At 42.7% G+C, this 20,216-nt stretch overlaps 1 protein-coding gene across 1 annotated transcript in view; it reads right to left on the bottom strand.

Annotated features, from left to right (window-relative positions):
- LOC123771636 (uncharacterized) overlaps positions 1–20,216 on the bottom strand; it is a 67,321-nt gene that overhangs the window by 41,028 nt on the left and 6,077 nt on the right. The window contains exon 2 of the mRNA XM_069324396.1: positions 18,991–20,017. Within this exon, the coding sequence (XP_069180497.1) occupies positions 18,991–20,017 (1,027 nt within the window). The remainder of the gene's footprint in view (positions 1–18,990; positions 20,018–20,216) is intronic.

Here is a 20,216-nt window from a genome sequence, read left to right on the forward strand (position 1 = left end):
AGATGCATAAACTCACGTGTGCAAATAGTCGCTCTCCTTTGTGAGGGGAAGGAGTTAGGCGTTGGCCGAGACGCTATGGGTGCTAGTGGCTTTACAAGAGTGTAAAATCCCCATCATTACTATATACTCTCTTAACCCCCAATGTACTTTCTTGTATATAAATAAATAAATAAATAAATAAATAAATAAATTAATAAATAAATAAATAAATAAATAATAAAGTTACGAGGGGGCAATGTCCGGACGGATTCCTTTATTAACAAATCCAGTTCTCAGACTCCCGGGATGAGAGTGGATGTGACCTGGTCAGGAGGTCAAGAAGGATAAGAGGAGTGGATCCTACATACCTACCATATAAGTCCTTATATATGTCTCGTCCAATTACGGGCTATTCATGCCCGTGCCACCTTTTGGGTGACTTAATCTTTATTAATCAATTTCGTTCAAACCATATTCTAAGACCTTGATAAGTCACTCAGGAGAGCGAGAAAGACTTTGTGTACACACAGAAATCACAATAGCGTGATGCATCAAATGAACAAATTTACAAGGGCCGTGACGAGGGTTCTAACCTACGTGCGAGAGGATCCCAGACGCTACCTTAATCGACTGAGCTACGACATGGAAAAGGAAAAAGGTTCATTTGATGCATCACGCTATTGTGATTTCTGTGTGTAATGAAGAGGTAGAACAGCTGGGGATAGAACTCGGGTGCATGGGGGGAATTGTGTAAAATCCTGGTTTGTGCCTCGGAGAGGCTGCAGGATCAGAGTAAGGTCAGTAGAAGTTCCGGTTGGAATTCTTTTCCATGTCGGAGCTCAGTCAATTAAGGCAGCGTCTGGGAGCCTCTCAGACGTAGGTTCGAACCCTCGTCACAGCCCTTGTGGATTTGTTCATTTAATAATAATAATTTTTATTTAGGTAAGGTACATACATAAAGAGATTTTACAAAGTTTGTTGGCTTTATAGATAGAGCTAGTACATACAATGCCTAAAGCCACTATTACGCAAAGCGTTTCGGGCAGGAAAAACATTAATGACTAAAGCTTAAAACTAATGGGTAAAAAGAATAAAATGTGTTGAGAACAAATAAAAATAGAGGTAAAAGAAAGGGGAACATTGTTGAAAAAGCAGCACAAATACAATTACAAATTATTACAGAAAATTACATTCAAACAGCGTTGATTTGAAAAAAAAAAAAAAAAAAAAAAACATACATGGGTTGACAACAGAGGGGTAAGGTAGGTTACAGGGAATTTATTAGGTATAGCTTCGTTTTTAACTTAAACTGGTTGAGAGAGGTACAGTCTTTAACATGGTTGGGAAGGTCATTCCACATTCTGGGCCCCTTCATTTGTAGAGCATTTCTGGTTTGATTAAGTCGTACTCTAGGAATATCAAAACTGTATTTATTTCTGGTGTGGTGCTCATGGGTTCTGTTACAACCTTCTATGAAGCTTTTGAGATCAGGATTGGCATTATAGTTTAGCGTTTTATATATGTATAATACACACGAGAGAATGTGCAGTGACTTAATGTCTAACATATTCAGAGATTTGAGTAGGGGTACCGAGTGATGTCTGGGGCCAGAATTGGATATTGTCCTAATAGCAGCTTTGTGTTGAGTAATTAGAGGACGTAAGTGATTTTGGGTAGTAGAGCCCCAAGCACAAATACCATAGTTGAGATATGGATAGATAAGGGAGTAATAGAGAGTCACCAGGGCAGGGCGTGGTACATAATATCTGATCTTAGAAAGAATGCCCACAGTTTTTGAAACTTTTTTTGATATGTTTAGAATGTGACCCTGGAAATTCAGCTTGTGGTCAATGAGAATGCCAAGGAATTTGCCATCTAATTTGTTACAAATTTGGGTATTGTTTATTTTGAGATTTATTTGATAAGAGGATTTATTGCCAAACAGAATATAGAAAGTTTTGTCAATGTTAAGGGTGAGTTTGTTGGCAGTTAGCCACAGATGGACTTTATTTAGCTCAGTATTTACTGTGGCATTTAGAGCAAGGGGATCAGGACTGGAGTAAATGAAGGTTGTGTCGTCAGCAAATAGAATTGGTTTGAGGTGTTGGGAGGCATTTGGAAGGTCATTAATGTAGATGAGAAAGAGGAGAGGGCCAAGTATGCTGCCCTGGGGAACACCAATGTTGATGGGTAGGGTGGGAGAAATTGTATTATTCACAGAAACACATTGGAGCCTGTCAGTAAGGTAGGATTTGAGGTATTGTAGGGAGTGTCCTCTGACACCATAATGATGTAATTTAAGAAGAAGGTTTTGGTGGTTGACAGTATCGAAAGCTTTACGCAGGTCCACAAATAACCCAACAGGGAACTCATTTCTATCAAGAGCTGTATGAATCGAGTTAAGCATACTAATAAGTGCATCGTTAGTGCTTTTTTTGGGCCTGAAGCCATATTGGCAAGGGCTAAGTATATTGAGTTTGGCTAGATATGAGTAAAGCTGCTTATAGATTAGTTTTTCAAAAAATTTTGACAAGTTTGGCAGGATTGATATAGGTCTGTAGTTGTTAACATCTGTGAGATCACCACATTTGTGTACAGGCGTTACTCTCGCTTTTTTTAGAATATCTGGAATTTTAGAATATTTGACTTTGTGTAGTTCAAATCTTGATGTAAAATACATGAATACATTTGTGGGTTTCTTTTTATCCTACATTACTGTGAATCATATCATCTACCTACCAGCTTCACCGTTATCATAATACACTCACCATTCCTGCTACGCCAGTAGAGCTTGGGCATGCTGGTCAGTTCATGCCGGTGCTTCGTCAGGTGTTGTTGGTGGTGGTGGTGTTGTAGCCTGGTGATGCCCTCACACACCCCACAGTGGGCGGGATGGGCTCCTAGTAGTTCCTGCTGCACACTCTCAACACCACACAACTCCTGCTAAGAGCCTCAGACCTCATCCAGTGGTAGGAGAACCTCCTACCACTGCTGACAACACCGCTCCAGTCTCATGTGGAATTGTGGAAATTACCTATTCACTGGGTCCCTTTCAACATTTGCAACAGCAAGACAATTTCTAAGCCACTTTGATAAATGCAACTGGATATTCCTTGCACTTTACCAGTTCGCAACTTTGGGAGTTTATGAGTCAACTTTTATAGACGAGAACGTAAACAGAAAGAGATTTTTGCGAAGTTGTTTTCATTATTCCAGGAAGTAATTGGACCAGTCCACGAGACTGACCTTGAGAGAGGGAGCACGAGGTCTGGGAACAACACCATCAAGGCCTCGGGAACACTGGTTGGCCTCACTTAGTATAATCCACAGCAGTCATTTGTGGAATTACCTATTCACTGGGTCTCTTTCAACAGTACTTTAACCCTTAAACTGCGCAATGCGCTCATCATACACAGGCGATTGAGGGTCCTGCGCACGATTTAATTTGTCTAAGAGTTCATAATGTCCATTAGCTCATAAGAGCACACATTTATACCATTGCGACAATACACTAGAAAATAAGACCAATTTCAACAATAAATATGGTGGACCTTTCGTACTTGTCTGGCAGCAAATAATATAGCACAATATGCTGCAACAGTCTAATGATAATATAATCTTTTCTCTGGCAGCATAATTATTATTAATACAGCTATACTATTTGCCAGCCCTCGAATGTGATAAATAAATACATATACATGTAACTGAATTACAAGTCTTGAATACATACACAGGAAAAAAGACTTGTAAGGAGCAAAACAATGTCTTCATAACATAGGAACAAGATAACACTGCAGAAGTCCTAATGACTAATACATAAAAGCAAGATGAAACATGTTCAAATGACCATTACATGTCATAATAATGATATGTAATGGTCTTTACATGTCATTACCGTGATAAGTAATGGTCTTTACATGTCATTACCGTGATAAGTAATGGTAATGGCCTGAGACTCGAACCAATCATAGTGTACACACATACACACACAGGAACATAAGGGACATGATCACCACATTCAAGATTCTCAAGGGAATCGATAGGGTAGATAAAGACAGGTTATTTAACACAAGGGGCACACGCACTAGGGGACACAGGTGGAAACTGAGTGCCCAAATGAGCTACAGAGATATTAAAAAGAACTTTTTTAGTGTCAGAGTGGTTGACAAATGGAATGCATTAGGATGTAATGTGGTGGAGGCTGACTCCATACACAGTTTCAAGTGTAGATATGATAGAGCCCAATAGGCTCAGGAACCTGTACACCTGTTGATTGACGGTTGAGAGGCGGGACCAAAGAGCCAGAGCTCAACCCCCGCAAGCACAATTAGGCGAGTATATATATATATATATATATATATATATATATATATATATATATATATATATATATATATAATTATTAAATATGACCGAAAAAGTAAGATTAATAATTCCTAACACGAATTTTCTCGATCTTTCTTACGTTTCTTTTCACTGTTGATGGTGATTCAAAGATCAATTCTCCAAAATTCATTTTTATTTCTAGTCTGACGCGACACTTGAGCGCGTTTCGTAAAACTTATTACATTTTCAAAGACTTTAGTTTACAAACACACAACTGAAACTGAATAGAGCTTACACATCTTCGATTTTATATCTACATTTGGGTGAGGTGAAAACAAACTTTCAACAATGGGTATTGAATGGGTATTAAATTCAAACACAAGACAGAACACGAAACAATGGGTATTGAATGGAAGTAATTGTAGAAAGCCTATTGGTCCATATTTCTTGATGCTTCTATATTGGAGCGGAGTCTTGAAGTGGGTAGAATATAGTTGTGCATTAATTGGCTGTTGATTGCTGGTGTTGATTTCTTGATGTGTAGTGCCTCGCAGACGTCGAGCCGCCTGCTATCGCTGTATCTATCCATGATTTCTGTGTTGTTTGCTAAGATTTCTCTGGCGATGGTTTGGTTGTGGGAAGAGATTATATGTTCCTTAATGGAGCCCTGTTGCTTATGCATCGTTAAACGATGCATAAGCAACAGGGCTCCATTAAGGAATGGCTCCATTAAGGAAAGAGACGATGCATCGTCTCTTTCTAGGCGTTTAACGATGCATAAGCAACAGGGCTCCAATAAGGAACATATAATCTCTTCCCACAACCAAACCATCGCCAGAGAAATCTTAGCAAACAACACAGAAATCATGGATAGATACAGCGATAGCAGGCGGCTCGACGTCTGCGAGGCACTACACATCAAGAAATCAACACCAGCAATCAACAGCCAATTAATGCACAACTATATTCTACCCACTTCAAGACTCCGCTCCAATATAGAAGCATCAAGAAATATGGAACAATAGGCTTTCTACAATTACTTCCATTCAATACCCATTGTTTCGTGTTCTGTCTTGTGTTTGAATTTAATACCCATTCAATACCCATTGTTGAAAGTTTGTTTTCACCTCACCCAAATGTAGATATAAAATCGAAGATGTGTAAGCTCTATTCAGTTTCAGTTGTGTGTTTGTAAACTAAAGTCTTTGAAAATGTAATAAGTTTTACGAAACGCGCTCAAGTGTCGCGTCAGACTAGAAATAAAAATGAATTTTGGAGAATTGATCTTTGAATTACCATCAACAGTGAAAAGAAACGTAAGAAAGATCGAGAAAATTCGTGTTAGAATTATTAATCTTACTTTTTCGGTCATATTTAATAATATATGTCTACAGGAAAGACTGCTACCAAAATATACTAATATATATATATATATATATATATATATATATATATATATATATATATATATATATATATATATATATATATATATATGTCGTACCTAGTAGCCAGAACTCACTTCTCAGCCTACTATGCAAGGCCCGATTTGCCTAATAAGCCAAGTTTTCATGAATTAATGTTTTTTCGTCTACCTAACCTACCTAACCTAACCTAACCTAGCTTTTTTTGGCTACCTAACCTAACCTTACCTATAAAGATAGGTTAGGTTAGGTTAGGTAGGTTAGGTTCGGTCATATATCTACGTTAATTTTAACTCCAATAAAAAAAAATTGACCTCATACATAGTGAAAAGGGCAACTTTATCATTTCATAAGAAAAAAATTATAGAAAATATATTAATTCAGGAAAACTTGGCTTATTAGGCAAATCGGGCCTTGCATAGTAGGCTGAGAAGTGCGTTCTGGCTATTAGGTACGACATATATATATATATATATATATATATATATATATATATATATATATATATATATATATATATATATAATAAAAAAAAAAGGGGGTGGTAGGAGAAGTGAACACTCTTTCGTATTCAGAGTTAAATGTCAAGTTTTTCCCTGAGTGCTCTGTGTTCCCTTCTCTGAGGCTGTGGGTCCCTATAATTACACCAGTGGTGGTACCCCCCTATATATATATATATATATATATATATATATATATACACACACTGTATATCAGATAATAGTAGGAAGGGGAGAGGGAGGGAGGACGGGTGTGCTGCCGTTCGGGCCAACAAGGGGATATAGATTTTAGGTAACACCATCAAATATTTATAGTGCTCTGGAAATGGAGCTTGAGAATGTGTGCATGACTTGAGTGTTGGTGTACAGGGTCAGTGTGGTGGTGTACATGACCTGAGACTGTGTTGGTGTGCATGATCTGTGTAACTGTTGGTGTATATGACTTGTGTGTGTGTGTGTGTGTGTGTGTACTCACCTAATTGTACTCACCTAATTGTGCTTGCGGGGGTTGAGCTCTGGCTCTTTGGTCCCGCCTCTCAACCGTCAATCAACTGGTGTACAGATTCCTGAGCCTATTGGGCTCTATCATATCTACATTTGAAACTGTGAATGGAGTCAGCCTCCACCACATCACTTCCTAATGCATTCCATTTGCTAACTACTCTGACACTGAAAAAGTTCTTTCTAACGTCTCTGTGGCTCATTTGGGTACTCAGCTTCCACCTGTGTCCCCTTGTTCGCGTCCCACCAGTGTTGAAAAGTTCGTCCTTGTTTACCCGGTCGATTCCCCTGAGGATTTTGTAGGTTGTGATCATGTCCCCCCTTACTCTTCTGTCTTCCAGTGTCGTGAGGTGCATTGTGTGTGTGTGTGTGTGTGTGTGTGTGTGTGTGTGTGTTCACCTCGCTGCGCTTGCGGGGGTTGAGATCTGGCTCTTTGGTCCCGCCTCTCAACTGTCAATCAACAGGTGTACAGGTTCCTGAGCCTATTGGGCTCTATCATATCTACACTTGAAACTGTGTATGGAGTCAGCTCCACCACATCACTGCCTAATGCATTCCATTTGTCAACCACTCTGACACTAAAATAGTTCTTTCTAATATCTCTGTAGCTCATTTGGGCACTCAGTTTCCACCTGTGTCCCCTAGCGCGTGTGCCCCTTGTGTTAAATAACCTGTCTTTATCTACCCTATCGATTCCCTTGAGAATCTTGAGTGTGGGGATCATGTCCCTTATGTCCCTGTGTGTGTATGTGTGTGCACTATGATTGGAATTTTCTTATCTCATAGTTTCTCTTTCGGAGTGCCAGCCTTTTGTTTTCAGTACCCCTCCTCGAGTTCAATAACCCTTCTTCAATCAGGTACTCAAACGCCAGTACACTGTGGTCGCTCATTCCTACTGGGGTCTCAAAACCGATTTCTCTTATGTCGGAGTCGTTCAGAGTGAAGACTAGGACGAGTCTCGCTGGTTCGTCATTTCCTCTCATCCTTGTGGGTTCTCTGACATGCTGGGTTAAGAAGTTTCTAGTCGCCACCTCCAGTAGTTTGGCTCTCCACGTATCCACGCCTCCATGCGGTTCCTTGTTCTCCCAGTCAATCCTTCCGTGATTGAAGCCCCCCCCATAATGAGCAGGTGGGATCTATTTCTACAGGCAGCAGAGGCTGCCCTCTCAATTATAGTGTTAACTGCCCTGTTGTTGTTTTCGTACTCTTGACTGGGTCTTCTGTCATTTGGTGGAGGGTTATATATTACTGCTACTACTATTCTTGGTCCACCCATTGTCAAGGTGCCTGCTATGTAGTCTCTGAAACCCTCACAGCCAGGAATATCCATCTCCTTGAAACTTCATTCCTTTCTCATTAGTAGGGCCACTCCTCCTCCTCCCCTACCTTCCCTCTCTTTCCTTATTACTGTGTACTCCTGGGGAAACACGGCATTCGTTATGACTCCTGAGAGTTTTGTTTTAGCGAGTCCGATTTTTTTTGTGTGTGTGTACACTCACCTATTTGTGCTTGCGGGGGTTGAGCTTTGGCTCTTTGGTCCCGCCTCTCAATTGTCAATCAACCGGTGTACAGATTCCTGAGCTTACTGGGCTCTATTATATCTACATTTGAAACTGTGTATGGAGTCAGCCTCCACCACATCACTGCCTAATGCATTCCATCCGTTAACTACTCTGACACTGAAAAAGTTCCTTCTAACGTCTCTGTGGCTCATGTGGGTACTCAGTTTCCACCTGTGTGTGTGTGTGTGTGTGTGTGTGTGTGTGTGTGTGTGTGTGTGTGTGTGTGTGTGTGTGTGTGTGTGTGTGTGTGTGTGTGTGTGTAATTACCTAAGTGTAGTTACAGGATGAGAGCTATTCTCGTGGTGCCCCGTCTTCCCAGTACTCTTGTCATGTAACTCTTCAAAACTACTGACGGTTTTAGCCACCACCACCTTCTCACTTAACTGGTTCCAACCGTCTACCACTCTGTTTGCTAAATAAAACTTTCTACTAATTTTCGGGATCTTTGTTTCCTTAGCTTGAATCTGTATCCTCTTGTTGAAGTTGCTGGTTTCAGGAACGCCTCTTTGTCGATTCCTGTTATTATTTCGTAAGTGGTGATCATATCACCTCTTTTTCTTCTATCTTCTACTTTTAACATATTTAATGCCTCTAGCCTCTCCTCGTAACTTGTTTTTTCAGTTCCGGAAGCCATTTTGTAGCATGCCTTTGTACCTTTTCCAGTTTATTGATGTGCTTCTTTAGATATCCCTTACAACTGCTGCATATTCCAATTTTAGTGTCACAAAAGTCATGGACAGTTTCTGTACTATTTCACCATTTATGTAATTAAAAACAATTAATAATTGCCAGGGAAAAGCGCCAAGCCATTACAACTTTATAGCACTGGGAAGGGGGTCAGGATAAGGATTTAGGAGGGGACGGGGGGTGAAAGTAACTGTGCCCAACTACTTTGACAGTCGGGGATTGAAAATAATTAAAAACAATTCATTAAATTTAAGGAATTAAAAGCAAGTGTGAAGTTGGAAAGCGACGCATCACGCTCCTCTCACAATGTTCTTTATGTGTTCCTCTGGTGAGAGCAACAAGAACTATCTCAGCCCTCATAGAATACATAATTAATGGTCCCGGTAGCACAGTCGGGTTCCTTCTCGACGCACAATCAAGAATTCCGGGGTTCGAATCCTGGGCGGGACAGAAATGGTTGGGTACATTTCCTTTCACCTAATGCTTCTGTTCGCCTAGCAGTAAATAGGCACTCGGTAGTTAGGCAAGTGTTGTGAGGTTGCTCATCCTAAGGAATGTCAGTAGTTCGACCGACCAGTTTAACGGGGAAGGAAGGGAGGGATTCATCAGGGAAAGCGCCAAGTCATTACGACTATATAGCACTTGGAAGGGATCAAGATAAAAATTTGGAATGGGACAGGGGGATTGATACAAGCCTAAAGTGCATATATACACAGGCTTCCTGTACCTGACAACAAAAAGTAGATATCTCGGGTCTTGGATAGTAGATTTCTCGGGACCGACTACAGGTAAACTACAGGTAAATACGCCCCCCCAAGCCAGTATAGAGCAATGGAGTGTACTCCGAACAATATCGATCCAAATTAGTTTCATATTCACTTTTAAACTCACTTTTGGTATCTGTTATTTATGATTATTAGAACTTTCCATAACTTGTATATACAATAACAGTTATTAAAACACTGGTTGATGAAACCTCTGACACTATTGGCGTTCTGTATTCCCGAAGTACTACGAAGACGACTGTCTCTGACGTCTCCTTTCTCGTCAACACAACACCAAACAGGTCACACTAGTTAATATTCACACAGCGTTTCTTGATCATTCTTGTAGTGCGAGGGATGAAACTGCTATTGGTAAAGCCGCGGACGCACCAGCAAGGGAGACAATGGTGGCGGGAGGTCGGGCGGGGTCCACAACACGCGCCACCTCACTCCTCCACCATCGCATACTTCCCCCACCACCACCACCACCGAGGCAACCACTTCCCCTTATATTTTAACTTTATCCAACTGCCACCAGTAATCCCACGCCTTTATCACCTTTAGGGAGAACACAGTGAAGGCAGCTTTACCAAGCCACGCACACAACACCGCACTAACTGGACAATCTTTCACAAGAGGTAACAGTAAAGTTACAATTCTATAACCCTCGTCGGCAACTGTTTGGTTGTCTGGGCTACACAACATAAACATGTGGCACGCACCAGAACGTAATGCACCGACAATTTTCAAAACTTGTTGATATGTCTTTCACAATACTGTGTTATTGTTAGTGCAAAACGAGGCTATCTGTGAGCGAAAACTAAGCACAGAGCCTAGGTACACACTATAGAGGCAGAGGACGAGGCTTGGGGCTCTGACAGACAGGGTATACGGTGGTATCGACCTTGACCCGCTTCACCACTCGGGCAAATCTTTATATTTTGGACATGCACAGGTGTCTGTCGAGGAGCGTGGGGAAGGGGGAGCTAATGGGAGGAATGCAAGCGGACTTTTTGAAGGAAGACCAGTTCAAGTCACGTCCCCTCTGCCCTTAGGCCTTTCCCTACCCTGGGGTAGAGACGCCAACCAATACCTCTCTCCCAGCGGGGTTTTTTTCCTTTTGGGGGAGTGTTGTACATGCTGCTATGGCGGTGTGTCCACTCACAAGATGAGTGGCGCTGCCCAATACTGTCACTATGGCGGTGTGTCCACTCACAGGATGAGTGACGCTGCCCAATACTGTCACTATGGCGGTATGTCCACTCACAGGATGAGTGGCGCTGCCCAATACTGTCACTATGGCGGTATGTCCACTCACAAGATGAGTGGCGCTGCCCAATACTGTCACTATGGCGGTATGTCCACTCACAAGATGAGTGGCGCTGCCCAATACTGTCACTATGGCGGTATGTCCACTCACAAGATGAGTGGCGCTGCCCAATACTGTCACTATGGCGGTGTGTCCACTCACAGGATGAGTGACGCTGCCCAATACTGTCACTATGGTGGTGTGTCCACTCACAAGATGAGTGGCGCTGCCCAATAAACTCGCCCCTCGGGGCAAAATTTAAAAAAAAAAAAAACTTACCTGGAGAAAGAGACGGCAGGAAAGAGGGGCATAACAATGAGTGTATGAGTGAACAAGAACTAGTAGAGAACCTATATACAATCAGCAACAGTAACTAACAGTAACAATCAGTAACAGTAACTCATGGTCATCAGACCAACTCACAATTACAACCACTGAAACAACGGATGGAAAACAAAACTTAAAAAAAAAATTGTAGGTATACGATGATTAATATTAATAATTCATTGTGTTGTGGGGACATACAGCCAGCGTGTTTATCCAGAATGCAACCCCCCCCCCCCACAACAAGCTGACTCCTGGGTACCTATTTACTGCTAGGTGAAAACGGTGGATAGGAGCATTAGGTGATAGGAAACACGCACAACCATTTTAGATTCAGATTAAGATTTGTTATTCAGGTAAAGGTACATCCATTAAGTTACATAACGATGGATTTAAAGATAGAAATAGTACATACAATACCTAAAGCCACTAGTACGCATAGCGTTTCGGGCATTTCTGTCGCCTGGGACTCGAACCCGGAATTCTCTATTGTAGGTCGAGAACGAGCCCAACTGTACTACTACCGGGCCCCTTAAATGATGCATGGGGTAGGTCTATGTAATGCAAAGGGTAGGTCAATAGTGGTGCAAGGGGTAGGACAGTTATCTTGAGATGATTTCGGGGCATTAGTGTCCCCGAGGCCCGGTCCTCGACCAGGCCTCCACCCCCAGGAAGCAGCCCGCGACAGCTAACACCCAGGTGCCTATTTTACTGCTAGGTAACAGGGTCGTAGGGTGAAAGAAACTCTGCCCATTGTGTCTCGCCGGCGCCCGGGATCGAACCCGGGACCACAGGATCACAAGTCCCGCGTGCTGTCCGCTCGGCCGACCACCAGTAGGGAAGAATTTGGATTGAAATCTTATTGAGTGGGAATATGAATGAATGGGAATGATGAACAGTAATAAATGATGATCAATGAGAAACTTGCCTGAACTTAATCATATAATAAAGAACAAAGTGACCCATGAAATGCCTTAAGGCGAAACATTGCAACAGTAAAATTGTGATGAGTTAGGGAATAGCATTTCGAGGGCATGAATTCGAATCGAAGAGGGAAATTACTTGAGTTGCATAGAGTATCGCGTGAAATTTGAGATTCTTACAAAAATATTTTGCAAAGAACATGAGAATTAAAGGAAGTGCAGAAGGCTTATTGGCCATACGTGGTCAACAGACCTGTTTCATGTGCCATTTGTGTTGATATATTTAATACCTTATTAGTAACCCCTTTGTTATGCCCCTTTCTCCACTTGTACACTTTGTGTCACCCCTAACTCTTCGCCTTTCTAGAGAATGTTAATTAGGCTTTGCCAACTCGCTCCAAGCAACAGCCTAGTAAACCAAGCTCTCACAAGTCAAGCCTGGCCTCGGGCCGGGCTTGGGGGAGTAGAAGAACTCCCAGAACCCCATCAACCAGGTATATGTGGGCCTGCGGGCCGCTCCAAGCAACAGCCTAGTGGACCAAACTCTCACATGTCAAGCCTGGCCTCGGGCCGGGCTTGGGGAGTAGAAGAACTCCCAGAACCCCATCAACCAGGTATCAACCAACTCTTCATACGGACGGATTCTAATTTGTGGGATTATCTTTGTCATACCCGTGGTGAAGTTGAAGCACACCCCGTGTGAGCAGTCTTCGTGGTGTAGTGGCAACACCCTTCGGGTATATATAGGGTCCTGGTGGCTGAGTGGACAGCGCTCGGGATTCGTAATCCTAGGGTCCTGGGATCGATCCCCGGCGATGGCGGAAACAAATAGGAAGAGTTTTTTCACTCTAATGCACCTGTTCACCAAGCAGTAAATAGGTACCTGGGAATTAGACAGCTGTTACGGGCTGCTTCATGGGGTGTGTGCGGGTGAAAAAAAAATTGATTGACAGTTAAAAGGCGGGCCGAAAGAGCCAGAGCTCAACCCCCGTAAGCACAACCAAGGGAATACAACTAGGTGAGGGGGGAGGCGTAGTTGACCTCCCCCCCCCCTCTTGAGAGCTACAGTAAGAGGTAACTACGAGACCGGTTCTACCCCTCTTAACCTATCACGATAGTTCTCCATGTAACGCTCGTATCATCAAAGGCATTCTTCTCTCTCTCCTTGACACAACATGCCATCTCATTTACCGCCAACACTCCCTCTCCCTACTGACCTAAATCATCAAGACATATTTCCAGCTCTACCTTGACCTGGAATGACGTCATACACTTCACATGTAATCTCTGAGCGACCTTGATTTTTTAAATAAAAACTTCTTAACAAAGAGAATTTGCTTCATGCACTCGCCTCGAACACAAAAAAATCACAGTAATTATGAATTCTCAGCATGACAAGGAGACCCCCTAGCTACATGAATTATTAAATAATTACAAAATAGTCGCTCATATGCTTTGCCTGTTCGTGACTTGCTATGTGGAGTCACACGAAAGTAATTTGTCTCCGCATTACGCGCCGGTCGACAGCGTCTTGCCAGACATAATTGTCCTTGGTATTTGCACTAACATGCAGACTCATCATGTACACACTTACATCCCAGCGGCACGTCACGTTTTTCTCATTTTCTCTAATGCTGAGTTACCCGTTTTCTGTGATCAGCCAGACCTAAACTATTTTATTTTGGTATTTTAATAATTTCGCTATGAGACAATGTTTATTGTGCGAGCTCATCGTTCAGCAGGTTAAGCAGTTGTGTCCGACCTGCAACTGAATGAGTGCCGGCACAAACTTTAGCTACTGATACATCGGTAAGTCTTCCAGTCCTCTATATTTTATCATAAAATATTGTGCCTGCGTGAAATGTACATTATCCCTTCACATTAGTGAAATAACTATCAAATACAGAAAAAGGGTGTGAGTGCACTTGTCAACATGAGAAGGTTCGCCAGAATTCAGGAGAGATAATGAAGAAGACAAGGCGAAGGTTTGAGAAGGTGGCTTCAGGTATTTGTCAGGTCACCACCCCAGAAAGTATACCGACAGCTCGAATCTCGCAAAAGGGGCACAGACTCCGGTAATGAGTCCAACAGGCGTTTAAGATCAGGAAGATAAAGCGGAATATGTGAGGGGGCGATGAATGGCAGACTGTATACCATTTACTCACAGTGGTAGAGGAATGAGTGCTGGACTGAAAAAGAAGGGGGGACAAAGGTAATATCGAACCAAGTGAGTAGTAGAGTTAGGGGTCCCGACAAAAGCTGGAGGGAAAGAGAGACAGAAATAACCACTGAAGTGACCTGGACGAGCGCCAAGCATCGGCGTCTTGGAGACATAAAGAAAGCGGTGAAAACAGGGAGATCAGAAGTTGGAGTTCATGGAAACTGTCATAAAAACCATATATACGCCATTGAAGAATTCACATAGTCAAGAACAGAAAACGGTTAAAGAAAAGGAGAAGAAACTAAGGCAAACAACAGTAAATTAAGAAGGATCAGCAGGAGGGTGAGTGAATTCCGGGTTGGGGGATATAGGTAAATCTGGCAAATAGGGTATAGTCAAGAGGACGGTGGGAAGGGCATAGGCACACCGACATGGTCCGGTGAGGGAGAATAAGGCATCGGGAAGGGGCAGGCGGGGAAGAGAAGAGGCAGCCGGCCAAGGGAAGGGGCAGCCGGGGAAGGGAAGGGGCGGCCGGCCAAGGGAAGGGGCGGCCGGCCAAGGGAAGGGGCGGCCGGCCAAGGGAAGGGGCGGCCGGCCAAGGGAAGGGGCGGCCGGGGAAGGGAAGGGGCGGCCGGCCAAGGGAAGGGGCGGCCGGCCAAGGGAAGGGGCGGCCGGCCAAGGGAAGGGGCGGCCGGCCAAGGGACGCAGCAGCTGGCTCAGGATCAACCACAACACCGTCAGACTCCACAACGAAGTCAGCTGACTCGGTCTCCGAGGTGAGTCAACTAACAGATGCAGGGATAGTCAGAAGTGGAGAGTTGGGGCGGTTGGGGTGAAGCCCTCAGACTGAAGCAGAGTTAAATGGTGACGCTGCTGCTCCCAGGTTTCTTACTCCCCTCTTCACCCTTGTCCCTCTGCACCCCATCTCCCGCTAGACCCCTTCATCCCATCCCATCACATCCCTTCCTTCATCTCTAAACAACTTTATTTTATGTATTCTATCAAGTCCTGTATTTTTCTTTGCTTGTATAATCTATGAGTATGCATCGGAGTTGAGTTAGTTCATAAGATATTTACTATTTGTGCCTACAAAATCGAGCTATTAGCTCTTGGACCCCGCCTTTCTAACCAATTTATTTTTTTCTATTTTATCTACTACATATAGTTCTCACTAGCACACGCGCGCGCCCACACACACATCGCCAGGAAGCAGCTGTCTAACTCCCAGGTACCTATTTACTACTAGGTGTACAGGGGCATCAGAGAAAAAAAAAACTGCCCATTTGTTTCTGCCTCGGCCGGGATTCGAACCCGGGCCCTTAGGACTACGACCCCCGAGTACTGTCCACTCAGTCCCAAGATTGGTAGTTTGTGAGTAGGAGAGTGGGCGTCGTGTGAGTAGTGTACCCAAGAGTATGATGACCAACACACTCCTAATTCAACCCGTTCTCGCAAATTTAATAAGTCAATATTGACTTATTAAATATGTGCATAGGTGACATACTTAACATAATAGATACCCTTAAAAAGATTCATAGAAAACACCGACCTTACCTAATCTTGTTAGTATCTTAAGATAAGCATCTTATTGCTTCGTAATTACAATTATTACCTAACCTATAATAGGTATAACCTATAATAGGTATAGGTTAAGTAATAATTGTAATTACGAAGCAATAAGATGCTTATCTTAAGATACTAACAAGGTTAGGTAAGGTCGGTGTTTTCTATGAATCTTTTTAAGGGTATCTATTATGTTTAGTATATCACCTATGCACGTAGTTAATAAGTCAATATTGACTTTATGAATTTGCGAGAACGGGTTGCCTAATTCGCATCTCATCAACTACTCCATCACCCTCACCCCACTTCCAATTATCTTTTGTCTCGCCCCGCCAACCATCCTCTTCTCAGCGAGAGCGAGCGATAAGTCATCGTTTGTACGCTAAATATAAAGTGCTAACTTATGCCGGCCGTTTAAACACACAAGACGCAAGGCAATGTTTTACACCTCTCCTAACTCTCCTCCGCATGTAGAGCGATACACTTGCTCCCCGGGGGATCATATCACACCTCTGCCAAACATAAACCCTCGGCGCAGTAACGCCACAGCAATAAATATCAGAGAATTCACAAAATACAAAAACATAAGGGAAGAGGAGCAATCTGCCTCCTTCCTCCACCAGTCACTGTCGAAGAAAAGAAAACGGGAGCGTGAGCGCGCCATACGAGAGGACGGCAGCTCGGCGTGCATCTTTCATCACTATAAAATGTCATCTGAGGGCTGGGTGACCACGGGCTTGCACCACCTGCCGTCTTACTGAGGGCAGGTCTCACACCACCTGCCTCCTTACTGAGGCCAGGTCTCACGCCATCTGCCTCCTTACTGAGGCCAAGTCTCACGCCATCTGCCTCCTTACTGAGGCCAGGTGTTACTGAACCATGTCAAATGCATAAATAAAAATGACAAATAAAGTGAGACATTTTTACTGCTAAATCTTGAGTCAGTGATATAATTTAGGGAGAAAAATATCTAGGCATGTGGGCTTCAACTTGTATGGTGTCAGTTATTGTTTCCGGATGTGTGGAGGTATTTTAAACTACACTATTAACAGAGGCTGAGAACCAGCTCTAGGGACTCGAAGCCTTTTAGAGGTTGTCAGTTTGACTGTAATGACCCAAACCTTATGTTTAGTGGTATTAAGACCTGAGACTAGGTGATGGAACTGCGAAGGTTATCTAGCTTCATGCTCAACAAGTTTAATACTCTGCAGGAAATCAATTCTCGGCAATAATTAGAGTAACTTTGGAGAACTTGGTGTCCCCGTGAGGGCCACTAGTGGTGATGGTGGCACCCAGGTACCTGCTGCTCATCATTACCTGTAAGTACTTGTATATCACATGTCTTAATGTTAAGGTTTAGTCATAGTCTATAGTCTTCATGGGATCTATATTCACATTCTCCGTTTATGTCATACTAGAGTGATTACCCTGCGGTCTCTCTCTCTCTCTCTCTCTCTCTCTCTCTCTCTCTCTCTCCATCCCTCCCTCCCTCCTGTTCTCCATCCATCCCTCCCTCCTGTTCTCTCTCCATCCCTCCCTCCCGTTCTCTCTGCCTCCCTCCCTCCCATCTGCTCACTCTGCCTCTCTCCTCCCATGCTGCTCTCCCTCCTCCATGTTCTCTCCCATAGCGGGCAAAAGATGCCGGAGTACCAATGGCTGTTATCGAGGTCGATTCAACGTCGATAACAGCAGTCAAATGTGTCTTAACATTATGGACAGTCACACCTACACATCATAGGCCTCACTGGGATTCGGAATACTTTATACTTAAATACTGAAATACTTAAAGAGGGACATGGGGGTCGAACCCCAACCGCCCTATAGCACTGGCCATACACACACACATCGCCACGCAGTGTTTCGTCTGGCTTGTTTCAAGTTTCTGGCCTACAACCTTGGCCAGACATTGTTTTAAAGAAGTGACTCGATTTCTCTACAATGAATTATTATTCATTATTTTCTGAATTTACTTAGTTTGTGGGATTCCAACTAAAGCCTTATACATTTCATTTGTCTATGTCGAAAAATGCATCATCTAGCTACTAGTGGTATAGTTATGTAAATACGCATGTTGTGTTTGTCTAGGCCTAACATTAAAGAGGGTCACTCGGTGAGGTTAAGCACCACTGAGTGTGGTCAATAACTGAATGTATGGTCATGCATACAGCCTCTTCTAGGCTACATGGACCTTGATAAGCTAAACAGGCTTTCTGTTCCCGGCAGCGTGTTGATACCAAACACTACTCAGGGGTGTCACAAACTATGTAAACTCTACGGTAATCACTCTTCGCGTTTAACTAACATGTTTTCAAATTCAATAAACCAGCCTATCCTGTGAGATAATACTAATAGTAACGATGTGGACCGTCGTACATATGTTGACGTAATAAACAATTAGAAAGTAGAATTTGGTACTACTGAATTTGGACAAACCGGAGAAAGTTTTGTAGATATGTTGCTAATATAACCCAAACCTAACCATCCTAGATCTAACACATACTATCTGAGACCTAATATAGTACAGTACATATTTAAGAGTCCCGGTATTACAGTCGGGTTCGTTCTCCACTCACAATCGAAAATTCCGGGTTCGAATCCTGGGCGGGACAAATGAGTGGGCGCATTTCCTATCATCTAATGTACCTCTTCACCTAGCAGCATGTAGGTACTCAAGAGTTAGTCAGTTTGTTGTGGGGGTAGATCATTAGTCTGATGTTTCATCTACTTGAGAACAATGCAAGTAGATGCATATTCCACAATCTACATGTTTCAACAATTTGCATATGGAGTACATTATTAGTCTGATGTGCCAATTTCTTGAGTACAGGGTGAGTCGAAGCATAAGTCTACATATATCTAATCCACATCAACAATTACACACCAATTGCTTACCACATTTATCAAGTCTCCAGTAACACTAGTAAACATAAAAATCAGTTTCATTTCCAGGAAAAATACGCAACCTACCTTGAGGTGGAAATTCTTGATCGCATTCTCGTGCTTCTTTTAGTGAAATGTTATTAGCTTTCTCGTGTTTTTCTGGTCTTTCACTTGCCCACTTTTCACTTGCCTCAAGTTCTTCGCTTGAATTTTCACATTTCATGTGTCCTATAGCACGATTTGTACACATCTCTGTTTCTTCATTGTCACTTTCCTCTGTCCATGCAACAATCACATTAACTTCTTGTTGAGTGCGAGACACGCGAGGAGTCTGTAGTCGAGGCAAGTCTGACACACTAAATATCATGTCTGTTGTTACACCATTAGGATTCCTACATCCATCTGGCACATCCATGAGGAGATCAACAACTGATGAAACACTTGATTCAGCCTCAGAATCTGTGTCCGATTCCCTCGATGAAGATTCACCGGATTCATTACATGTTAATATATTGGCAACAGGTTGTGAGCACTTGATATCATTATCCCTTCCACTATAATCCTTGCTAGCTAAATATTCCCTCAATTCATATTCACTTTGACGTATATCTGTTGTATTTTTTGCTTGTACTTTAAAGGGAGTACACTGCTCCATATTTTTGTTACATTGCTCATTACTATCACACACTTGGCTGAAATATTGGCACTGTTCATTAACATCACTACCTGATTTGTTATCATTTCCATACTGAGCACCAACTTTATTTGCAGCAAACAAGATTTCATTAGTGCCAACATTAGTGGGCACATTATTACTATAAACTTCTACAAAAATAGCATTATCAACATCAGAGGCTTTGACTAGTTGGTCCTCTTTCCTCTCACACACATGATCATTCTGTGGGGCTTGTGCTTGGCTTCTGGATGTATGTGCATGGTCAAGCAAGAAGTGAACGATGACCTCAACCATTGAATCCAGTGCAGAATCTAGCTCCTTGTTGCGTTTCATGAGTTTGCCAATGTGCAATGCTTTCATAAGTTTCAGGCGGTTGCGGACACACGTGGAATACCCACTTTGCTCCTCATCTAGTTGCTGTAGTGTCTTCTTCAACCTCTGAACCAACAAATATAAATACATTAATAATTAACCAAATGCATTTTCAGTGATTAAAACAAAAACATATTTAACCCTGTCCAAAGCATTTTTTAACACTTGGAAATAAAATAACTAAAATCAGAACTGAATGTAAACAAACTCCTCTTTTCATAGGGCTATAGGAGTCTTGTATGGTCTACCAGGAACCAGAGAATTG

This window comes from Procambarus clarkii, chromosome 14, assembly GCF_040958095.1.
Source record: "Procambarus clarkii isolate CNS0578487 chromosome 14, FALCON_Pclarkii_2.0, whole genome shotgun sequence".
Classification (NCBI taxonomy): domain Eukaryota; kingdom Metazoa; phylum Arthropoda; class Malacostraca; order Decapoda; family Cambaridae; genus Procambarus; species Procambarus clarkii.